The sequence below is a fragment of the Podarcis pityusensis genome, assembly GCF_964106645.2.
Source record: "Podarcis pityusensis genome assembly, chromosome: 2".
Classification (NCBI taxonomy): domain Eukaryota; kingdom Metazoa; phylum Chordata; class Lepidosauria; order Squamata; family Lacertidae; genus Podarcis; species Podarcis pityusensis.
The window spans coordinates 36,596,174-36,617,535 of record NC_138029.1 but is presented as its reverse complement, the minus strand read 5'-3'; the positions used below and the strand labels follow the sequence as shown (position 1 = coordinate 36,617,535).

The 21,362-nt window shown below is 43.5% G+C and overlaps 1 protein-coding gene across 2 annotated transcripts in view; it reads left to right on the top strand.

Moving 5' to 3' along the window:
• The window catches only part of CYGB (cytoglobin), a 53,580-nt gene extending 38,448 nt beyond the window's left edge, over nt 1-15,132 (top strand). For both annotated transcript variants that reach the window (XM_080994087.1, XM_080994086.1), the window contains exon 4: nt 12,704-15,132. In XM_080994087.1, coding sequence (XP_080850213.1) covers nt 12,704-12,778 — 75 coding nt within the window. In that variant the 3' untranslated portion in view covers nt 12,779-15,132. The remainder of the gene's footprint in view (nt 1-12,703) is intronic.
• The last annotated feature ends 6,230 nt before the right edge of the window (nt 15,133-21,362 follow it).

The window sequence follows — 21,362 nt, the reverse complement described above, 5'->3', positions numbered from 1 at the left end:
AACAAAACATATCCCATGTTGTTGGAAGTATGCGTTAAGATCAAAAGAGTTGGAGATAGGGACAGGGCCGTCTTACCCATGGGCACTAGGGGTGCGGGGCACCCGGGTGGCGGGCTCTCAGGGACGCCAGGCTAAGAGTCTGGAACCCAAGAGTTGAGTCCGGGGAAGAGCCCGCCTGTCAGTCAGAGCGCCGCGGCGGGCTCTTCTGCTGTGGGTGGCTCTGCGCCACGAGTTCTGGGGTGACTGAGCCAGTGAGATGCTGAGGCGCCGGCCAGCTCCGCCCACCTGCGTGCCTGGGACTGGGCAACCGTGGGGGGTGCCGGGCGGATCTTTACACCCCGGCACCGCGTATGCTTAAGACAACCCTGGATAGGGAACAGCTGAAGCAAGCCCAGAGCAGAATGTGGGTGCCACAGCATGTTCACTGATTCCTTAACACTTTGCCAATCTAGCATACAGCATGCTTTGGCTAATTTAGGTTGGTGAAGTACACTTCCCCACAGGGGTTGCAGTCAGTGGACTAGAGGGAGTAGTTGAGTCCCCTAAATGTTCCCCTGGTGCCTCCTTCCTAAAGCCTGAGAGGATTCTGCTTGGCTTAGAGAGGGAGGCCAATGCTCCGACAGGGTCCAAGAGCCCAGACACTGAGGTCCAGCGCCAAGGGCCTTCTGGCGGTTCCCTCCCTGTGACAAGTGAGATAACAGGGAACCAGGCAGAGGGCCTTCTTGGTAGTGGCTCCCGCCCTGTGGAACGCCCTCCCATCATATGTCAAAGTAATAAACAACTATCAGACTTTTAGAAGACATCTGAAGGCAGCCCTTTTTAGGGAAGTTTTTTATGTTTGATGTTTTATCATGTTTTTAATATTCTGTTGGGAGCCACCCACAAGGTAGGGTATAAATAATTTATTATTATTATTATTATTATTATTATTATTATTATTATTAAGAACCTCTCATATCCATGCCTAGAAAGCAGATATAATCAAAAGTGTGGCTGAGCCCTGAATGTCATGGCAATGTATTAAATAATCCCAATTGAATGAAAAGCCATTAAAAAAATGAGAAAAAATGAGAACATGCCAATCATCCCAATATCTTTCTGTGTATTGGGCAAGGTGGGAAATACTGATAATAGATTATATTTCTGAAAAACAAAAGGCTGTAGACTTAGCTGGGGAGCCAGGGAAAGGAGTCAGATTATACTTTGTAGCCCCTCTGGGGTTATGGTCTTGGAGTTCAGTCCTCACCTAACGAGGATGACTCCTCTGATGCTCGTAGAACTTCTTGCATCAAGCAGTAATCTAATTTTGTGGTTTCAAAATTAGCCTCTGCCCCTCCCAGCTCCACTAGACAAGTCATGGCAACCGCCATCTGTTTTCACATGTTATTCATCAGCACCTCAGCTGAAAAAGAAAATAAAAGAAAGAAAATAGAAAAAGGAACCCGATTCACCTTTCCTTGCACCTTGTCCCTTGCAGAAGGGCACTGGGAAGAAATGAAAAAGAGGCCTCAGAATGTCAGAGATGGATTTTGTAGGCAGTAACAGATGGGCATGCAAGCAATGTATGTCTCAAAATTCCAAGTTAGTACCAGAGAAATCCCTGTGGAACAAAGATCAGAGGAACAGCGTATGCAAGGAGTGGGAATCAGCCCTAGTGCGGCTCACTCACACCCCAGGCTTTACCCATTTGTAGACAGGTCTTGGGAGTGTTCAGAAAGGGAGCCAAGTGCAAATATGCACTAGGAGTTTTGTCACCATCCCGTTTCCCCTTTCAGAGTAATGAGGCTTTTTCCTGCTTCTCAAGAGGTTGCTGTAAAGATCCTGTTTTCCATCTTGTTCCATCTTGTCAGAAACACGTGTTGAATCTCTTTCCCCCATGAGGAAGTGTTAACAACATTTGGGCCTTTATAATTTGGGAAGGGAAAGCTAGATATTGATAAAAGAGAGAAATCCCCCCCAATCTCTCATCATACTTGAATCAGGCCATCAAACAAAGCTGAATGTTGGAAGATTCGAGACAGACAATACTTCTTTCCCCAGCACACAGTTAAACTATAGAACTCGTTCCTACAGGAGGCTGTGATGTCCACGAGCTTAAAGGTAAAGGGACCCCTGACTATTAGGTCCAGTCGTGGCCGACTCTGGGGTTGCGGCGCTCATCTCGCTTTACTGGCCAAAGGAGCCAGCGTACAGCTTCCGGGTCATGTGGCCAGCATGACTAAGCCACTTCTGGCAAACCAGAGCAACGCTCGGAAACGCTGTTTACCTTCCCGCTGGAGTGGTACCTATTTATCTACTTGCACTTTGATGTGCTTTCGAACTGCTAGGTTGGCAGGAGCAGGGACCAAGCAACGGGAGCGCACCCCGTCGCGGGGATTCGAACTGCCGACCGTCTGATCGGCAAGTCCTAGGCTCTGTGGTTTAACCCACAGCGCCACTCACGTCCTGTCCACCAGCTTGGGTGGCCTTAAAAAGGAATTTAGAGAAATTCATGGAGGAGAATGCTATCAATGGCAACTAGTCATGATGGCTGTGTACTGCTTTGAGGTTGTTGCTGTTTTACAATCAAGCGGTATATGATTAAAAAATAAATCTATCAGAAATAAATACTTCCAGTATAGGAAGCAATATGATACAGTCATGGGAACAGAACTCTCAAGTAGATGAGCCTTTGGTCTGGTCCAGCAGAACTTTCTGTGTTCTTAGGATTATTACGGATGAATTTGAAGGCAGCATGAGGTGTATGGCCATTTTGACCCTTTTGCGTGTGAAGACCCCCAAACCCCCTCCAAAATAAATCACACAGGAAACAGAATATTTGTTTAGGATTTTTGGCATTAATTTGGCCACAACTTTATTGTTTAGAGCATGTGAGTGGTTGCTTAGGCATTTGTTCGGACTACCTGAACCTGCACTGGCAGGAACAGGACTGACAACTGGAACCTCCAGAGGTCAGTAAGGGAAAACATACTGGGGGAGCACAGAGGCAGATTTCCGCCTCTTAGTTCACCCCAGATGTTCCCAGGAACTCTGGCATGGCCCTATCCCTGAGAGGGGATCAAACAGAGCAAATAGAGCCCCTGGATTCCTTTAACGGAATTCCCTAGCAGCAGCAACAAAATTGAGGGGCAGGCACAGCCAATCCATAATCCCCTCCACCAAAGAATGAACCAATGCCTAACCGCCAACCTTACAAAGTTGTGATGATTTGCTACACGATAGGCAAAAACCAAATGGCACCAGCCAATCAGCCAAGTGGCAAAACTCCTACCGGGCCCCTGCCCCCAGAACAGACGACCCCTAGACAGGCATAAAGGTAAAGGGACCCCTGACCATTAGGTCCAGTTGTGGCCGACTCTGGGGTTGCAGTGCTCATCTCGCTTTATTGGCCAAGGGAGCCGGCGTACAGCTTCCGGGTCATGTGGCCAGCATGACTAAGCCGCTTCTGGCGAACCAGAGCAGTGCATGGAAATGCCGTTTACTTCCCGCCAGAGCAGTCCCTATTTATCTACTTGCACTTTGACGTGCTTTCGAACTGCTAGGTTGGTAGGAGCAGGGACCGAGCAACAGGAGCTCACCCCGTTGCGGGGATTCAAACTGCCAACCTTCTGATCGGCAAGTCCTAGGCTCTGTGGTTTAACCCACAGCGCCACCCACGTCCCATTCTAGACAGGCATAGCAAGGTCAAAAACACAACCTAAAATTATAGGGAGGGTGGGAGATCCGCTGCACGATGCGAAAGAGGAAGTACTTTGCCACGTGCAGCCCCTTAAATAGCCCCTTATGTGCCAATCAAACCCCAACTGACAGAAATCTGCCCCAGTAATAAAGGGGTGACCAATGAGGCAAGGAGGTCATCCGAACAGGCCCGCCCCAGCAACAAGAAGGCAGTTTGGTGATCTCACCGCAACACGTGGCTCTCCATGATTTGGAGGACACGATATCTCAAGTCAGTGATTCTATAACCTTTGCATAGGCAAACTCAGCCCTCCAGATGTTTTGGGACTACAACTCCCATCATCTCTAACTAACAGGACCGGTGGTCAGGGATGATGGGAGTTGTAGTCCCAAAACATCTGGAGGGCCAAGTTTGCCTATGACTGCCTTAAGTGTTTGTCTCTAGGATGAAGATGGCTTTTGGTCAAGAGTTCTCTGCCACGTCCTCCAATCATTCCTATCTTATCCAGATAGGATCTGAGCTCCTGTTCCATTCCTTCAGCAGCAGAATTCCCTCCGATATTTTTTTTAACTTTTTTTTTGCAAGGAGAGGAGATTTAGTGGCTCAAAGGAATACAAAAGTGATCGCTTGTTTTGTTCTCCTTCCCCATGTGTCCCCGATCTTGTCTTCTGCAAATGCAATAACAGATTGTACAGCCAAAACAAGTGAGTGAGTCAACAACAACATCTTGAAGGAACCATCAGGGAAGCTTAAAAAGCTGTGTAGCATTAGTAACTATCCAGTTAAACCTGATTTCTCACTTATCCCTGTAAGGCTGGGGGGGGGGGGGAGCATTTCCATACATGAATGTGCTTAATATGCAGACACAATCCTTGGGGTCCTCACCACATCCTGTGTATAGTTTCAACACAAAGAGGAAGCAGATTAACATCAAAAGCTCTCCCGAATGGCTGTGGCCAGCAGGACTTTTGTATGGATGGGAACAAGAAGGCTCCAGGGAGCCTGTATTAGCAATTTGAAAATTGTTCCCATATAAAGCACTGGTTTGAATCCAGCTAGGATCAGGTCAATTCGCATCACATGTTTTCACGCGGTTATCATCTCCGCCACAAAATTCTGCATCCCAGGCGTATTCTGCCCACACATGACATCCTGCCTATTGGCTAGCAATGCTGCATGTACTAGTGCGCATCACCACATCCCCCAGAGCTGCTAACCACAGAGAGTGGGCTGAAGAGGATTCACAGACAAGGAATGTGCATCCATGCTCTGGATTGGCAAAGCCAATCATCCGAAAGCTAAGCTGATGACTGATTAAAGGTAAAGGAACCCCTGACCATTAGGTCCAATCGTGACCGACTCTGGGGTTGCGGCGCTCATCTCGCTTTACTGGCTGAGGGAGCCGGCGTACAGCTTCCGGGTCATGTGGCCAGCATGACTAAGCCGCTTCTGGCGAACCAGAGCAGCGCATGGAAATGCCGTTTACCTTCTCACTGGAGTGGTACCTATTTATCTACTTGCACTTTGACGTGCTTTCAAAGTGCTAGGTTGGCATTAGTGATCAATAAATAGAGAGGGCGTAAAGTGGGCCTTCTTAAGTGACAGGGAATAAAAAAGGCATGTCCAAAGTCCGTCTTGGGGGCCTAATTCGGCCCGCCAGTCGATCTGATCCAGCCCTTGTGGCAGTATATGTCCTGGGGTAAAATCCTAAAAAAAAGCTCAACAACTTTGATTGGCCCCCCTCACGCATGTTCACTTCATCAAATCTGGCTCCCTTTGAAAAAAGTTTGGGCACCCCTGGAATAAAAGATCAGGATGATGTATTCCTTACTGAGCTCTTCTGTTTCATTTTTTGCGTAGGTTGTAGTTCATTCCATTCCACCCACTCCCTCCAAAGCACTTTTATGTAGTCATGTTGGTTTGCAGGACTGTTATTGATTTACTGTCCAAGGGCAGCCTGCCAGTTCTGATGGGCTCTTTGCTTTAAAAACCAAACCAAACCATAGAAGCCAATATATATGCAGGCACTCTCTATTTTTTTTCCCTTTTGCTGCGCTAACCTGTTATGAGACAAGAGCAAGTATGGTCATCCAAGTCGTCAATCTTGGTTGGAACCACATATGGTTCACAAAATTATCTAATTATTAGGCACGGCATTTTGGAATTTGGACCGGTGCCTGATATTCATAACTCCTACAGCACTTTTAGATTGATTGATTGATTGATTGATTGATTGATTTACCACCACTTCGTTTAATAAAACAAACCCAGTTTGCATTTACAGTTTATTGGGATTAGGGGGATTTGTAGACCATCTTATCCAATGGATAGCTTTATGCAGGAAGTCCTAAGCTAGGGCATCCCCAAGAGATGGCTTGAGTTATGGGATGGCATATAAACGTGTCCCTGTGCCGTCATGGGCAAATCATATGCAAATCACCATGAATGAAAAAGAAATCTGGTGGGGCCCAAAGATAGTTGTGTTTTTAATCATCTTTCCTCAGTCAAGTACAACATAAGCTGAGAACCCCGATTAAAGGGAAGAATAAATAGTTAACCTATTGCATACCCTCCAACATTTCTCTGATGAAAATAGGGGTGTCCTATTCAACAACAACAACAACAGCTTTATTATTTATACCCCTCCCAACTGACTAGGTTGCCCCAGCCACTCTGGGCGGCTTCCAACATATATAAAAATATAATAAAACATTTTTTAAAACTTCCCTGTACAGGGCTGCCTTCAAATGTCTTATAAAGTTGGCATAGTTGCTTATCTCCTTGGCTTTGGCATAACTCCATACCCTCCAACATTTCTCTGATGAAAATAGGGACGTCCTACCAGATTTTTAGAAGACATCTGAAGGCAGCTGTGTTTAGGGAAGCTTTTAATGTTTAATAGACTACTGTATTTTAAAATTCTGTTGGAAGCAGCCCAGAGTGGCTGGGGAAACCCAGCCAGATGGGTGTGATATAAATAATAAATTATTATTATTATTATTATTATTATTATTATTACCCTTCAACAATTCTCCAAGGAAAACAGGGATATTCTAAGGAAAAGCAGGAGAATCTGGGGTCAAATCAGAAACCCGGATGGCTTCTGTAAATCTGGGACTGTCCCTGGGAAATAGGAATACAGTGGTACCTCGGGTTACATATGCTTCAGGTTACATACGCTTCAGGTTACAGAGTCCGCTAACCGAGAAATAATACCCCGGGTTAAGAACTTTGCTTCAGGATGAGAACAGAAATTGCATGGCGGTGGCGCGGCGGCAGTGGGAGGCCCCATTAGCTAAAGTGGTGCTTCAGATTAAGAACAATTTCAGGTTAAGAACGGACCTCCAGAACGAATTAAGTACGTAACCAGAGGTACCACTGTACTTGGAGGGTCTGCTAATGATGTTAAAATCAATACTCCACCAGAACTCAAGTATAGACACATCAGTTATGGGAGGTTTTGGGGATCACCTTACTGCTGTGTCTTGTCCTGAACCCATTTTGCTTTGCTCTGAAGATACAAGTAAGAACAAAACTAAAAAGTGAAAGTTAGGATGGGTTGCGTATAATAGAGCGATTGCGGCATGTAAGAGAATGTCACATTCAAGTGCCCTCAGGCTTGTACTTAGAATTCTAAACTAAAAATAGCTGTTTCTGTTTGACCTGCAAACCTAAATTCTGCAAATTAAACAAAGCATGCAAATGGCATTGCATAAATATACCAATTTGCGTTCTTTGTTTGGATTGCAGAGCATTTGCCAAGAACTGTACAGTGGCGGACACAAAAGAATGGTTGGGAGGAATTAAGGGCAAACTACTAGGCTTGCCGATCGGAAGGTCGGCGGTTCGAATCTGCTTGATGGGGTGAGCTCCCGTTGCTCGGTCCCGGCTCCTGCTAACCTAGCAGTTCGAAAGGACATTAAAGTGCAAGTAGATAAATAGGTACCGCTCTGGCGGGAAAGAAAATGGTGTTTCCGTGCGCTGCTCTGGTTTCGCCAGAAGCGGCTTAGTCATGCTGACCACATGACCCGGAAAAACTGTCTGTGGACATACGTTGGCTCTCTCGGCCAGTAAAGCGAGATGAGCGCCGCAAACCCAAAGTCATTCGTGACTGGGCTTAACTTCAGGGATCCTTTACCTTTACCTTTTTACATGTTACACACAAATGCATGTGCGAAGCCTTTCTCTCAGGAAAAGCCGGCCTGTTTCCCCCTGAAACTCTCCTCAGCTGCTCCCCCCCCCCCCAGCAGATTTAGATTTACCTTGCAAATTGCCTTCTTGCGGTTCCCTCACTGCGAGAAGCCAAGTTACAGGGAACCAGGCAAAGGGCCTTCTCATAGTGGCACCCGCCCTGTGGAACGCCGTCCCACCAGATGTCAAAGAGAAGAACAACTACCAGACTTTTAGAAGACCTCTGAAGGCAGCCCTGACTATTGTATTTTAATATTTTGTTGGAAGCCGCCCAGAGTGGCTGGGTATAAATAATAAATTAGTAGTAGTAGTAGTAGTAGTAGTTTCTTTTTCTTTTCTTTTTTTTAAATGATATTTATTAAAGTTTCCGATAAAAAGAACACATAAATACACAATTCAAAAATACACAATACATAGTCCGAAAAAGAAAAAAACAGAACAAAAAACAAAAGAAAAAAAAGAAAAAAAAAGTTAAAAACAATATCACCTTTTCATCTCCATCTTTAAATTTACTTATTTTCTGGACCTCCTCATACCTCCCTCTTTTGTATTCCAGTTCAAATTGTTTGTCCAGCAATTTCTTTCCCTCTTTTTTTTAATCCCAATCTTTAATCTTAATATAATATGACATTAAAATTTTACCTCTTAAAAACCAAGTTTCCATTTCCTTAAACTTTTTTAATCCTAATCCTTAATCTTAATCTATCTGTAACTTTAAATCCTGTACAGCTGGAAGCCACTTATTTTCAATCCAACATCACTCTAACATTCTTTAATTTTGCAATGTTTCTGCAGATAGTCTTTAAATTTCTTCCAATCTTCCTCCACCGACTCTTCTCCCTGGTCACGGATTCTACCAGTCATTTCCGCCAGTTCCATATAGTCCATCAGTTTCATCTGCCATTCCTCCAGTGTGGGAAGCTCTTGTGTCTTCCAATACTTTGCAATGAGTATTCTTGCTGCTGTTGTTGCGTACATAAAGAAAGTTCTATCCTTTTTTAACACCATTTGGCCGACTATGCCCAGGAGAAAGGCCTCTGGTTTCTTAGGGAAGGTATATTTGAATACCTTTTTTAATTCATTATATATCATTTCCCAGAAAGCCTTAATCTTTGGGCACGTCCACAAAAGGTGAAAAAATGTACCTTCAGTTTCTTTACATTTCCAACATTTATTATCGGGCAAATGGTAGATTTTTGCAAGCTTGACTGGAGTTATGTACCACCTGTATATCATTTTCATAATATTCTCTCTTAAGGCATTACATGCCGTAAATTTCATACCTGTGGTCCATAACTGTTCCCAGTCAGCGAACGTAATGTTGTGTCCAACGTCTTGTGCCCATTTAATCATAGCCGATTTTACCGTTTCATTCTGAGTGTTCCATTTCAGCAGCAAGTTATACATTCTTGACAAATTCTTAGTTTTGGGTTCTAACAATTCAGTTTCTAATTTTGATTTTTCCACCTGGAAGCCAATTTTCTTGTCCAATTTAAATGCCTCCATTATCTGAAAATAATGAAGCCAGTCTAGTAGTAGTAGTAGTAATTTCACCCTCTTCATTGCTAATTTATGTAGGACATAAGTTTAAGATGAGTGGATGAGCATGATCATCCGAAAGTCAATTATTGATTGGCATCCATGGAAATCCTGCACTCACTGCATTTCAGTCATATGATAAATACACCGTAAGTTGGACCTGCAGTTTCAAAAACCATAGAGAGCCAATGTGGATTGTGGTTGGCATGCCAGACCAGAGCCTGAGGGATCAGGGTTCGAATCTCCACTCGGCCATGAAGCTCACTGGGTGACCTGGGGCCAAGCGCACCCTCTCAGTCTTACCTACCTCACAGGGTTGTTCTGGGGATTGAATGAGGATGGGGAGAACCATGTATGCCAGCGTAAGCTCCTTAGAGAAAAAAGTGGGGTGTAAAAAACCAGACCCATAGCCAGCATAAATAGGTTGGGCTTCCTCAATTAAAGCAGAGCTCCAATAGCTTACGTCAATGGGGTTTTTCCCCTAGACATCCTCTTAAAGGGAAGAAAGAAAGAAAGAAAGAAAGGAAGGAAGGAAGGAAGGAAGGAAGGTTGGTTGGTTTTCTGCAGTGATACCAGGGCAGGAATGTGAACTGGCCTCGTCAGTCTCTTCTTCGTCTGCTCAGAGCAATATTGTGTATCTTGAGAAGCACTTAATATAAACTGTCAGCTTGGACTAAGATTAATTCCCCAATGTTTGGCAGCAAATGAATTAAATAGAAGGGGGGGAGGTAATCAAAGGGTATAGACCAGGAAGCAAGCATATATTTGAAATATGGGGGGCAAATATCCAGGGACAGCTTTCAGCATAATTTCTAGAAACGTTTTTTGGTGTGTTTCTTAAAGAGTCACTAAAAAGATGGGGTTTTTTGTGTGTGGGGCTTGGGTAGCTACGCACTTCCTGTTCTGTCCTCCTGAACAGAGAAAGCGGGTTAATGACCAGAAATTACACAGCATCAATCTTCTCATTTCACAGAGAGATGGAGCATGGAAAATTCCATTTCTCCCCTTGTGCAAATCTCTTGCCAACAGCCCCCAAGGGATCCCAGAGTCTCCAAATATAATAAAACAATCAACCTGTAGTTTTAATTGACTCAGCAAGTTCCTTAATCCTCCTCCTCACCACACACACACACACACACACACACACACACCAGTTCCCTTCCAAAAGGAAATATTCTTGCTTGAATTCATAATAAACTTGCCCTCATGATTTGTAGATATATGATGTGTTGATTAAAGCCATTCCTTCCCGTGCTACGAATTGGCCAGCTGAACTTGTAACATTCTGCATTTCACTATGAAGGAGTAAAATAGGACATAAGCTGTGCTAAATCTAGAGAAGGCCACTGAAAACAGTTGCAAACTTTTATCCACTTATCTGGGAGAAAAAAATACCACAGATATATTGGGTCTTTCTTCTGAGTAGACGTGTGTAGGACTGTGCTGTTCGCAGTTTGTGAGTTTGCAGTTTGGGAATTTCTCTTCAAAAACAGTAGCAGACCCTTGTTTCAGACCCTCTTAAATGTCCCTATTTTCCAGGGACAATCCCGGATTTACAGAAGTCCCAGTTTCTGATTCAATCTCAGAATGTCCCGCTTTGACACCTGAAGGGGAGGGTGTTCCACTATTTTCATGGGATAAATGTTGGAGGGTATGGAGTTATGCAACCCCTGACCCAAGAAGATAAGTAACTATACAACCTTTAGAAGACATCTGAAGGCTGGGGCAACCCAGTCAGATGGGTGGGATATTATTATTATTATTATTAGTATTATTCCTATTTTCATCAGAGAAATATTGGAGAGTATGTTGTTTGCTTTAAGAGTGTTTTATACCAGTCTTCAATTTAAGAAAAAAGAAAAGTTTACCACAGAAGAGACTGCTAGACTATGTGGATCTTTGATCCAATCCAGCAGGGCTTTTCTTACATTCTTATGTGAAAGCCATGAAAAACATAATATTAACTTAATTAAGGCAGCATTAAAAACCACCCAATGAAAAGAAATGTAACTTTAAATTATATTTAAGTTTAAAAGCCAGGCCAGCGGTGAGGGTGGGGGTGGGAATGAATGAAACAATAGGTTTTCCTGTCAGGCAACCCTTTGCCACAAGTGTAGTGCCACAACTGAGGTGTCCTCCTCAGTCGTGGACCATGGTCAGCCTTAGATGGCAGGGCTACCCAAAAGATTATCTCTAAAGCAGATCTTAATTCACAGGCCATCCTCACCCCTCCTTCTCCTTGAGGAAAAAAAGACATTAGATAATAATGGAACGCTGGGAAGAAGTGACTAGATTAATCACACTGTGATATATGATAGGGTTGCCATATTTCCAAAAGTGAAAATAGGGACACAAAAGTTGTTAAGCATTTTTGCCAAAGTTTGCAACAATTCACCCAAAAACCAACACTTCAACTTTTGAAAATTACACCTGGACACTGTTTTTGACGGACAAATCCCGGCTATGTCCAGGAAATTCCAGACATATGGCAGCCCTAATATATGTTAATGTATAATGACGTTGTGTAATAACTTGGGACCCTTTAATAATTTCCTGGGGTTTATTTACATGGCCAAATTAAACTTAAGGAATTGGTATGGAACTGAAAACCTGCCCATATGTTAGCAGCCCAAAACTGAAAGAACAAAACTACTGGCTAGTTCAAGTTTAGAAAGTGGCAGAAATGCATCAACTCACAGTTGGTTCGACTATGTGAGGGAAGAAAAAGAGAGGGGAAATGTTAGAAGTTAATGGCCACCATTGATTGAATTTATGAAAAATAGATATAACATGGATAATAATGACAATAATAGATTCTTTGTATGGTAAGAGTATATTGTCAGCCCTATATTGATTATTGGCATTGAGTGTGGATATAGATACACAGACAGAGAGAGATTTGGTATTAACATTTATTTATAAGTGTTAATGGAATGTTGAGGTGTTGAAATTACAGTGGTACCTTGGGCTAAGAACTTAATTCATTCTGGAGGTCCGTTCTTAACCTGAAACTGTTCTTAACCTGCGGTACCACTTTAGCTAATGGGGCCTCCCGCTGCCGTCGCCACGCAATTTCTGTTCTCATCCTGAAGTACCCAAGGTATTATTTCTGGGTTAGCGGAGTATGTAACCTGAAGTGTCTGTAAGCTGAAGCGTCTGTAACCCGAGGTACCAACTGTATTTTATGCACCTTAGCTTGAAGGGACATTGCATCCCATCACCTTCCCTGACCAATAGGAAACCTTAAAAATTGAATCACGCTAGTGGGTTGTCTCTGTTGCTTTTCCCCCTCAGGAGCCCCCAGGTGACGGCGGTGACGGCGGCGGCAGGAGCATCAGCAAAGTGACAGAGCCCCTCCCGCAGACCTGAAATGCTCTGTCTCCATGAGGAAAAAACTGGCACCGGAACATGATAGCACCCAAGAGAACTACATCTGTCTCCTTTAATTACATCCCGTGTACATATTAGTGAGTGGAAGTGCTTTATGATTTCTATAGCAAAGGCCAGCAAAGCTATAGAAGGCCGGTTGTGCACAAGCACTCTCCCCGAAGTATAGACAGGCAAATTTAAATCATGTACACTGTGACGGGGGTGGGGAGGGAATATCTTTAATTTCCCCAGGGGGAAAAATAAATATAAAATAGATCAAGACTGTTAAAAGCTCATACATGTTTATAGCTCTGGAGATTTACAATTGTTGTCTGCCTTGCAGAGGACATTCCATCAAATGGCACTGAATCTGTCTGTTTCCATCTTTTGTACTTAAGGTGAGAATTTAAAGCTCTAGCATTTGCAAGCACTTTTGTGCTCACGCGCCACTCATGAGTAACCGTGTCCTTGTTTTGTTCAGAACACTAGATGACGTGTGCATAAGTGCTTGCAGGACCTAGGTCCAGAATTGTATCCGCATGATCCATTCAGAGCCACGTCCTTAGGAGATGCATTTGATCACAGCATTACATAGCCTAGATTCTGCAAAATCTTAACTATGGGTCAAATTCTAGTCTTGTCTATCATTCCTGCTTATCTCTGCTGTTAACTCCTCTAGGCTGGAGTTTCTCTGGAATTATATCAACAGTGTTTCCAACGCTCACTGTTTTGTCGTGAGTCTTGTATTATCTAGTGTTTCCTCCCCCTCACAGATCCAACTCCAGGAGTCATGAGATTACAGGAGAGTCTTTCCAACGAGATTTAGCCAAAGCTTGAATACGTAAAGCGAGTGTAACCAAAAACCAAATGAGATATATTAAAAGAATATGTCAATACATGCATTTCTAGACATCTCACGAGGCCTAAGACATTCTCTCATGGTGTGTGTGTGTGTGTGTGTGTGTGTGAGAGAGAGAGAGAGAGAGAGAGAATATTTCATTATTTTTGGCCAATTCTATACTTTTTAGCTTAGGCGTCAGGCCCTCTGAGTTCTATAGAGTTTAATCACATGTATGGATCAAATATGCATAGAATTACAATCATAGTCACATATTAAGGCCTTGACCCTATGGGCAGTTATAGCTGAATAATTCCCATGGAAGTGAATGGGATTTATTCATGAACTTTGTGCATAGGATAACCGCTTCAGAATTAGCACCAGGATTGGCTCGGCGCCACAATCAACATTTCATTCTTTTCCTTTTAATTCATGCTGATCAGATTTTGAATGGTGCAGTGTCTGAATTCCATCAAGATTGACATCTGACCCAGGAGAGGGCGGGTAGCACCTGGCTTGATTGCTCCTGTGCCTTCAGTAGACAGTTGATCTGCAAAAATCAGCAGGTGACATGTTTCTTCATGGCATGGAGATGAACATTGTCCCCTGATCGTGTTTGCCAATCAGTCTGTTCTTTAAAGACACAAGACCAGGTGTTGTTAAAAGAAGAAAGAAAAAAAAGCTGGCAATCCTACCAGCAAGCCACTTTATTAATATTTACATATTAAGCAACAACAACATGATCAGATAAGGACAAAAGTGCATTAGCAGGCCACTTCCTTAAAAATAGCCTTATTCAAAAGCTATGACCTTTGCAGTTGAGATTTGAAGCTGATTCAGAATTAAAGTATGATCCTATGCCACAATCTAAATGTACTTTAAAGTTAATTTTCAAAGCAGAAAAAGATAGTATTTTTGGAAGAGAGACAAACTGGTTAGCCTTTTAAGCAATATACTTCAGAATGTAATTTTCCAACCCCATGAATTTCAGTCCATAACATCTCTTGGCTTCTCTCTCTCTCTCTCTCTCTCTCTCTCTCTCTCTCTCTCTCTCTCTCTGTCTTTTTAATGGCAATGAGAAAAAGCCTGACTGTTATATTTTCCATAAACAGAAAGTGATTGTCTCTCTGTCTAATATATCCATATCTATCTATGTACTTTTGATGAGAGAGATTTTATTACACGTGAGAAACAAACAGCCAAGCAAGGATGAAAAGCAAAAAGCAAAAGAACTCTTATGTATGGACATCATCTTGCCCGTTGTAAACCGGAGGTAGAAAATTAAGAGCAGTGGAAGGTATTCGCTTATGTAAGCAGAAGGTAAGGGAACAATTGGATGTAGCTCTTTGCTGACTCTCGCCCAGTCAACTCCATCCCTTCCAAGCCTGTTCTAAACGGTAGGGTCCCTCAGGGGGGCAGGAAGCTGTTTTATCATTTGAATTGTCTGTTAAAACTGCCATTCACCCCCCTCCCCCCAAATGGCACTGTATAAAATAATAAATATTAATACCTATGATTTAACTGTGTATTTTATAAAATAGGCTTTTGGTGCTATGAAAAGTGATTTGTGAACGTTTTCCTCCTTATCGTACTAGATCCTCTTGTTTACTCTCCGACGTACCAATGGATCCCTGTTGTAATTTTCCTCTGCATTATTTGTATGACAATGTATGCTGCCAATATGCTGTCTTGTAGTTTTATTTAATCTTTATACATGTGTTCCTTGTTATAAGTGTCACCATTTTGTGTTTGTTGAGTCTGCCTATATAGTGCAACATCATATAGTAAGGTAAGGTAAGGTAACCCAAATGGTGTAGTGGTTGAGAGCGGTGGACTCGTAATCTGGTGAACCGGGTTCATGTCTCCACTCCTCCACATGCAGCTGCTGGGTGATCTTGGGCTAGACACACTTCTCTGAAGTCTCTCAGCCTCACTCACCTCACAGAGTGTTTGTTGTGGGGGAGGAAGGGAAAGGAGATTGTTAGCCGCTTTGAGACTCCTTAGGGTAGTGATAAAGCGGGATATCAAATCCAAACTCTTCTTCTTCAAACCCAAGGGTGAGCAGCTAACTCATTATGACTCTTAATTCTACACCAAGGCTTGCACGTGATTATTTTCAAATGCTCTGATCCTTAAGAGTGGAGATGGGGAAACTGTGGCCCTCCAAACATTTCTGGACTGCAGTTCTGGCCATTGGCCATTGCTGGCTGGGGCTGATGGGAGTTAAGTCCAACATCTTCTGGACAACTGCAGATTCTCCATCGCTGCTTAAGAAAAATACACCAACTTAAGGCTTCCATGAATTGTCCTTAAAATACAATGGAATGAAATAGACTCTTGGGCACGGGACTTACTTCACCGCATGTCTGATCCAGCATGGCAACTCTCATGTTCTTGTCCTTTGCCCTAATGCAAGATTCCCACCCCACCCTGGACCAATTGGTCTTTTCTGCACAGTCAAGGGCAAGGGGAGAGCCTATGACTCTTTAGATGGGCTCCAACTCCCATCACCTCTGACCTTTGGCCATGCTGGCTGGGGCTGATGCGAGTTGCAATTGTTGCTGAACACCCAGAGGGCCACAGGTCCTTCAGCCCTTATCTAGGGGCATATGTATACTACAGATAAACTGTTTCCCTCTCTCCATTGAGAACCCTTCAGAGCAGGGGTGTCTCAGAATTGTCAGCACTCTCAACAAAACAGCTGTTTCTAGAGTTCTGTGATGGAAAGCCCTGAGAATGTGCCCTTAATCTATTTCATCCTCTGAGCGCTTAAGAGTGTGCCTTGCGATCTGTTAAATACATAGATGCCATTGTGCCATTATCACTGAATAGGGGTTACTCTCCCAAGCTGACTCTCACATGGATGGGTGGGGGGATATACACACTCCAAATAATTAAAACAAATATGTACAAACAACAACAAAAATTGTGTAGCGTAGCACCATTTTTTAAGGCCTCACATCAGTTAACTGCATTGCAATCAGAGCCAGCCCTACCATTAGGCAGAGTGAAGTGGCTGCCTCAGGCAGTAATTTTGAGTGTTCTCCACCGTCTCCCTCACATGCTGCTGCTGCTGCTGCTGCGACAGTAGAGTAGTCCTTCTGTGCTTGCCAAAACCTCCAGTACTCCATAAGCCTTTCAACACGCAAAACTAGAAACATCTAGTTAATAATAATATAATAAATTATTATTATTATTATTATTATTATTATTATTATTATTATCTGGCTTTAGAACAGGCTGGGGGCCAAGAGGTCACAAATGTTTAATACTAAATATAATAGGAATATTCAGAAAAGGAATCCAAACACATACTCTATAGATAATGTCTGAACAGGCATTCACACTTCAGATGGGGTGCTACATCGTAAACTTCCATCCCAGGCTGTGTACCTTAAAGCACATTTAAACCACCACCCCAAAAAAAATAAGTCCTGAGAACTGTAGTTTACACCTCACAGATCTACAGTTCCTAGCAACCTTAACATACTACAGTTCACAAGATTCTTTGGTGGGAGAGTGCTTTAAATGTATGGTGTATATGAAGCCTGGTCAAATTCTATTCTGAGACCTCAGTGCTCCGCTGGCCCATCCATGCTGATCTCCTGCAAATTTGAACCTTCCACCTGTCTATCCTCCCCAGTCCTGTCTGTCTGGTAGTGGGTGACTTAAGAGATGCCTGCCATTTTTAGATTCCCACAATGCCCCAGGGTGATTCGGATGTCAGGGCATTCGCTGGAGAAATTGAAAGGCTGAGTGGTTTGCGTCATCCCTGCAGAGTGGGTTCCAAACTGACTTTCATTTCAATATTTAAACAATTCAAGGCAGCTATTTCATATAAATATAAATGATATAGAGATATAGTGTGTGAGAGATATATAGATTTTCCTGCCATGAAAATGGGTGCGAAATATGAACTGGCATTCAAACCTGAGATATACAACTGTGTCCTGAACATTCATACCAAATTGTTCAGGCTTCGAGAGCATTATCCTGTTACAGATGAATGACTGGAAAGTCAGATGAGCCAGTACAACCAACAGTTGCTCAGCCAAGAAAATGTTTCATAAACTAGCAAGAAGTTGCTGTGGCAATTAGCACCACTTTCCCTTTTATCACTTTTTTCTGGTGGTGGTTTTGAATATCACTAGCTGAGCACTCCTGCACAGGAGCTGAAGAAGAGGAAAAGAAAAGGAAGGATTTTAAAAAACGATGCAGTTGGAGAACAGCGCCTTTTGTTGTCACAAACATCTCAAAACATTCAAAAGATGCTGTGACTCCTTCCTTGCCACAAAGCAATCACAATGTGTGTCATATCTGGTGATCGCATTTCCACAGGTGTCAAACACACGAGGGCTCAGAAAACATGGAAGTCCCTGCCACTAGTGTGGCACTTTTGAGAAAAACCAAATGTTTTATTTACTGCACAATAAATTTATGCAGCTGGCCAAGAGCCACATTGTGGTCTGAAGGCAAGGGGGCTGCTGAAGTTAAAGGGGGTGGCCCTGAGCAATGTCTGTGTGGGAGACCATGTGTGAGCTCCTTGGAAGAAGAATGGGGAATATATCTAATTCGCACACAATGCACACCACGTAAGTAAGTCGTTGATAACCCTTGACATTAGGCTTGTCCAAAGGTCCAAATAATGTACATTCTGTCTTGGACTTGACAAATGCTTGTGGGGACCCATACCTCTGCAGCCATAAAACAGAAGAGAAGCAGCAGAGTTTATGCATCTTACAACTGGCTGCACCCGCGAACTTCTTCCAGGGTCTTTGAAATATATTGTAACATACACTCTAATTGCTAAGAGATGAGAGGGTTCCAGCACAGACCTTGGGTTTTGTTTCTTTGGAATGAACTGGAAACTGATGGCGTTTCAGTAATATAAGGCTTATTTACACATATATAGCATGAGATGGGAGGCTCACCGTATCAACACTCCCAACAGATCCTGTTCTCAGATCAGCTGAGGGTGCTTTCAATACTGTAACTTTGGTTCCTCGCTGAGAACAAGTCAGGTCTCTGACCTGGTTCCAATACCCTCTTTCACACCTTGATGACATCCCCATCAGCCAGGGAAGGGGAGAAGGAGAGGCAAGTTCCCTTTGCAGAACAATTGCCAACTATTATGTTTCTGTGACAACTCATCACACGTACTTGGCCACCTCTTTAGCTATGGAAAAAGCCATTCTTCACAATTTGGCCCCCATAACAGTCTCTCTTCATAACCAGAGTCACAGGGCAGAGTGCAGGGCAACAACCCATTTAGTTCAAGATTAATTTTCATTGCAATATATTCTTTGCAATGGATCTTCTTGCAGAGAAAGGAGCCCAACTGCAAAATGTCAAAGCCTCTCCCTCTCCCTGCAGAATAGCTGATGGTTGGGGAGGGGGGCACCCAGAGAGCAAGATGAAACCTGGCTACAGGTCCCATCTAGCCTCGTCATAATATTTAACTTTCTAGAAGAACTCTTTACCAGCTGTTAACCAGCTTTGGACCAGTTTACTGTTGGAATTCTGCCTGGGTCAGAGGAATGTGCCACAGCGTAGGCACCGGCAGATATTCCTGTCGACCTCCCGCGTCTCCACTCTGCTGATAAGCGGCGAGGTCCGGCGATTCTTCTCAGATGTATGAGAGGAACACACCGTTCTTCCTCTCTCCCCTTTGGTGTCCCCAGGGAGGGGAAAGAAGCAGACAGAAAACTATTTACATCATTTATTTCTGCCTCTTACATCAGTACAGAGAATCATGTCTGCACTCAACAACAGCAAGAAGAAACTCCTCCCAAGTACATCCAGTACGGGTCATATGACACACACACACTGAGCTAACATCCGGTGCTCAGTACAGAATGGACTGCCCCTTTGTTCCCATGGCAACAGTCACAAACATCCTGTCTGGCTTTCCAGCCACAAGCAGCTGGCTGAGCTGCTAGAGCCTTTGCTTGCTGCAGCATTGGTGCTTTATGGTAACATACTCCCCCTAAAGTATCAATGTGTGCTGCGAGCAAAGCGTCATCCAGAGAAGAAAACAAACAGTTGTTATATTTATAACATTCCCCTGTTGTTTCAGTTCCACCCTTGGAACTACCCGCCACTGGTTTAACCAATGTACCTCTCTGGTTGTGTGACTTCGCATTACCTCGGTTAACAACTCTCTGTTGTGCCTTTGTCTCTGACTCAGACACAGCTTCAATCTGTCCTTGGTCGTTTACAATAGCAACATATGCAAGGTTAGCAAACTCCTTTGAATACCTCTTGGGTGGTACACCCTTCGTTGCTCTCTCAGACCTACGTATGAGGTTCTGATCCTCTGTGCTCACTGGTTCAACCTTTGGACTCTCTGGAGAACCAGTACTAAGCTTAATCAATGGTTCATCCTCCTCTTCTGAGGGTCTAGTCATTATGTGAGATTTCCTCTCAATGACTGTGACAACTGAGCTGTCTGAGCTATCGCTGTCATCATCAGTACTACTGAACTCAATAAGATCAAACTCATCATCATCATCATCATCAGAATCCTCTGTGGGAAATGCGTGAACAATCAACCTCTCCTGTTCAGGAGCACTCTCTAGAAACCTTGTGAGAATCACCTGACCAGATTCAGACAAAATTACTCTGTAGAGACCTTTTTCATAACCCACAAAAATGCCTCTGGCATTCTTTACACCACCTGGAGCTTCTGTTCTCACATGAGACCCGAAAACCTTAAAGTAGGCAACAGAAGGTTTTCTATTGAACAGCTTCTCAAAAGGAGAACATCCCAACTCTGTTGAGACCTTTCTCAACCACACATGAAGATAGGACGCTAGCGATTCGGCCCAATATTCATGTGGCAAATGTGAACTCAGCAATTGTGCATTCATTCCCTTTTGCAATTCTTTGTTCACTTTTACACAGACCCCCCTGTTCCACGCTTCTTGCGAAACTGCAACTTTGTGGTCTATCCCTTTTCCATCCAGGAACTTCTGAAACTTCTGTAACAGAAAAACTTGTTTGTCATCTGTGAAAAGACAATCAATGTTAGCATCATGCATAATTTTAACCTTGTCACAAAACTCCTGAAACTTTTCTAAAGTTTCTTGCGGTTTCTCCATCAAATAAACCCAAGAATAATTTGTGAAACAATCCACACACACAAGGTAAAATCGTGCACCGCCTCTAGATGGTTCTAGAGGACCAATCACATCAGCATACACCCGCTGAAATGCTCTGTCGACCTTCTTGGTGAGCTTCCTGGTGCTCACACTGGTCACACCTGCAAGAGAGATTTCGTTAGAAACAGAAGAATTACATTTCATGTAATCACTTTGATCAAAAGTCAACAAATACAGTCCATCTTTCTCTTTGGCAGTAAGAAACAGTTCTCCATCTTTGTAGATCTTGCAGCTTTTAGCATCATAGGACAGTTTCAGTCCTTTCTTTGCAATCTGCGACACGCTCAGCAGATTAAATCTCAGTTCTGGAACCAGGTAAACATCACTTATAGTCAAGTTCAGACTTTCAAGATACACAGTCCCAATTCCGGTTACTTCCAACTCCTGACCGTTGGCCTGTTTCACAGTGAAGCTTTGCTTCTTCAACGTCGAAAACAGTCCTCTGTGCGGGCACATGTGAACCGTTGCGCCCATGTCCATTATGAACGAGTTCCCAACATCTGGCGTGGTTCCTTTCGCCATCATAGCCTTTGCAGGTTTCACCTGGCACTTGGTACGGCTTTTGCCTGACGCCTGAGGCTTCGTA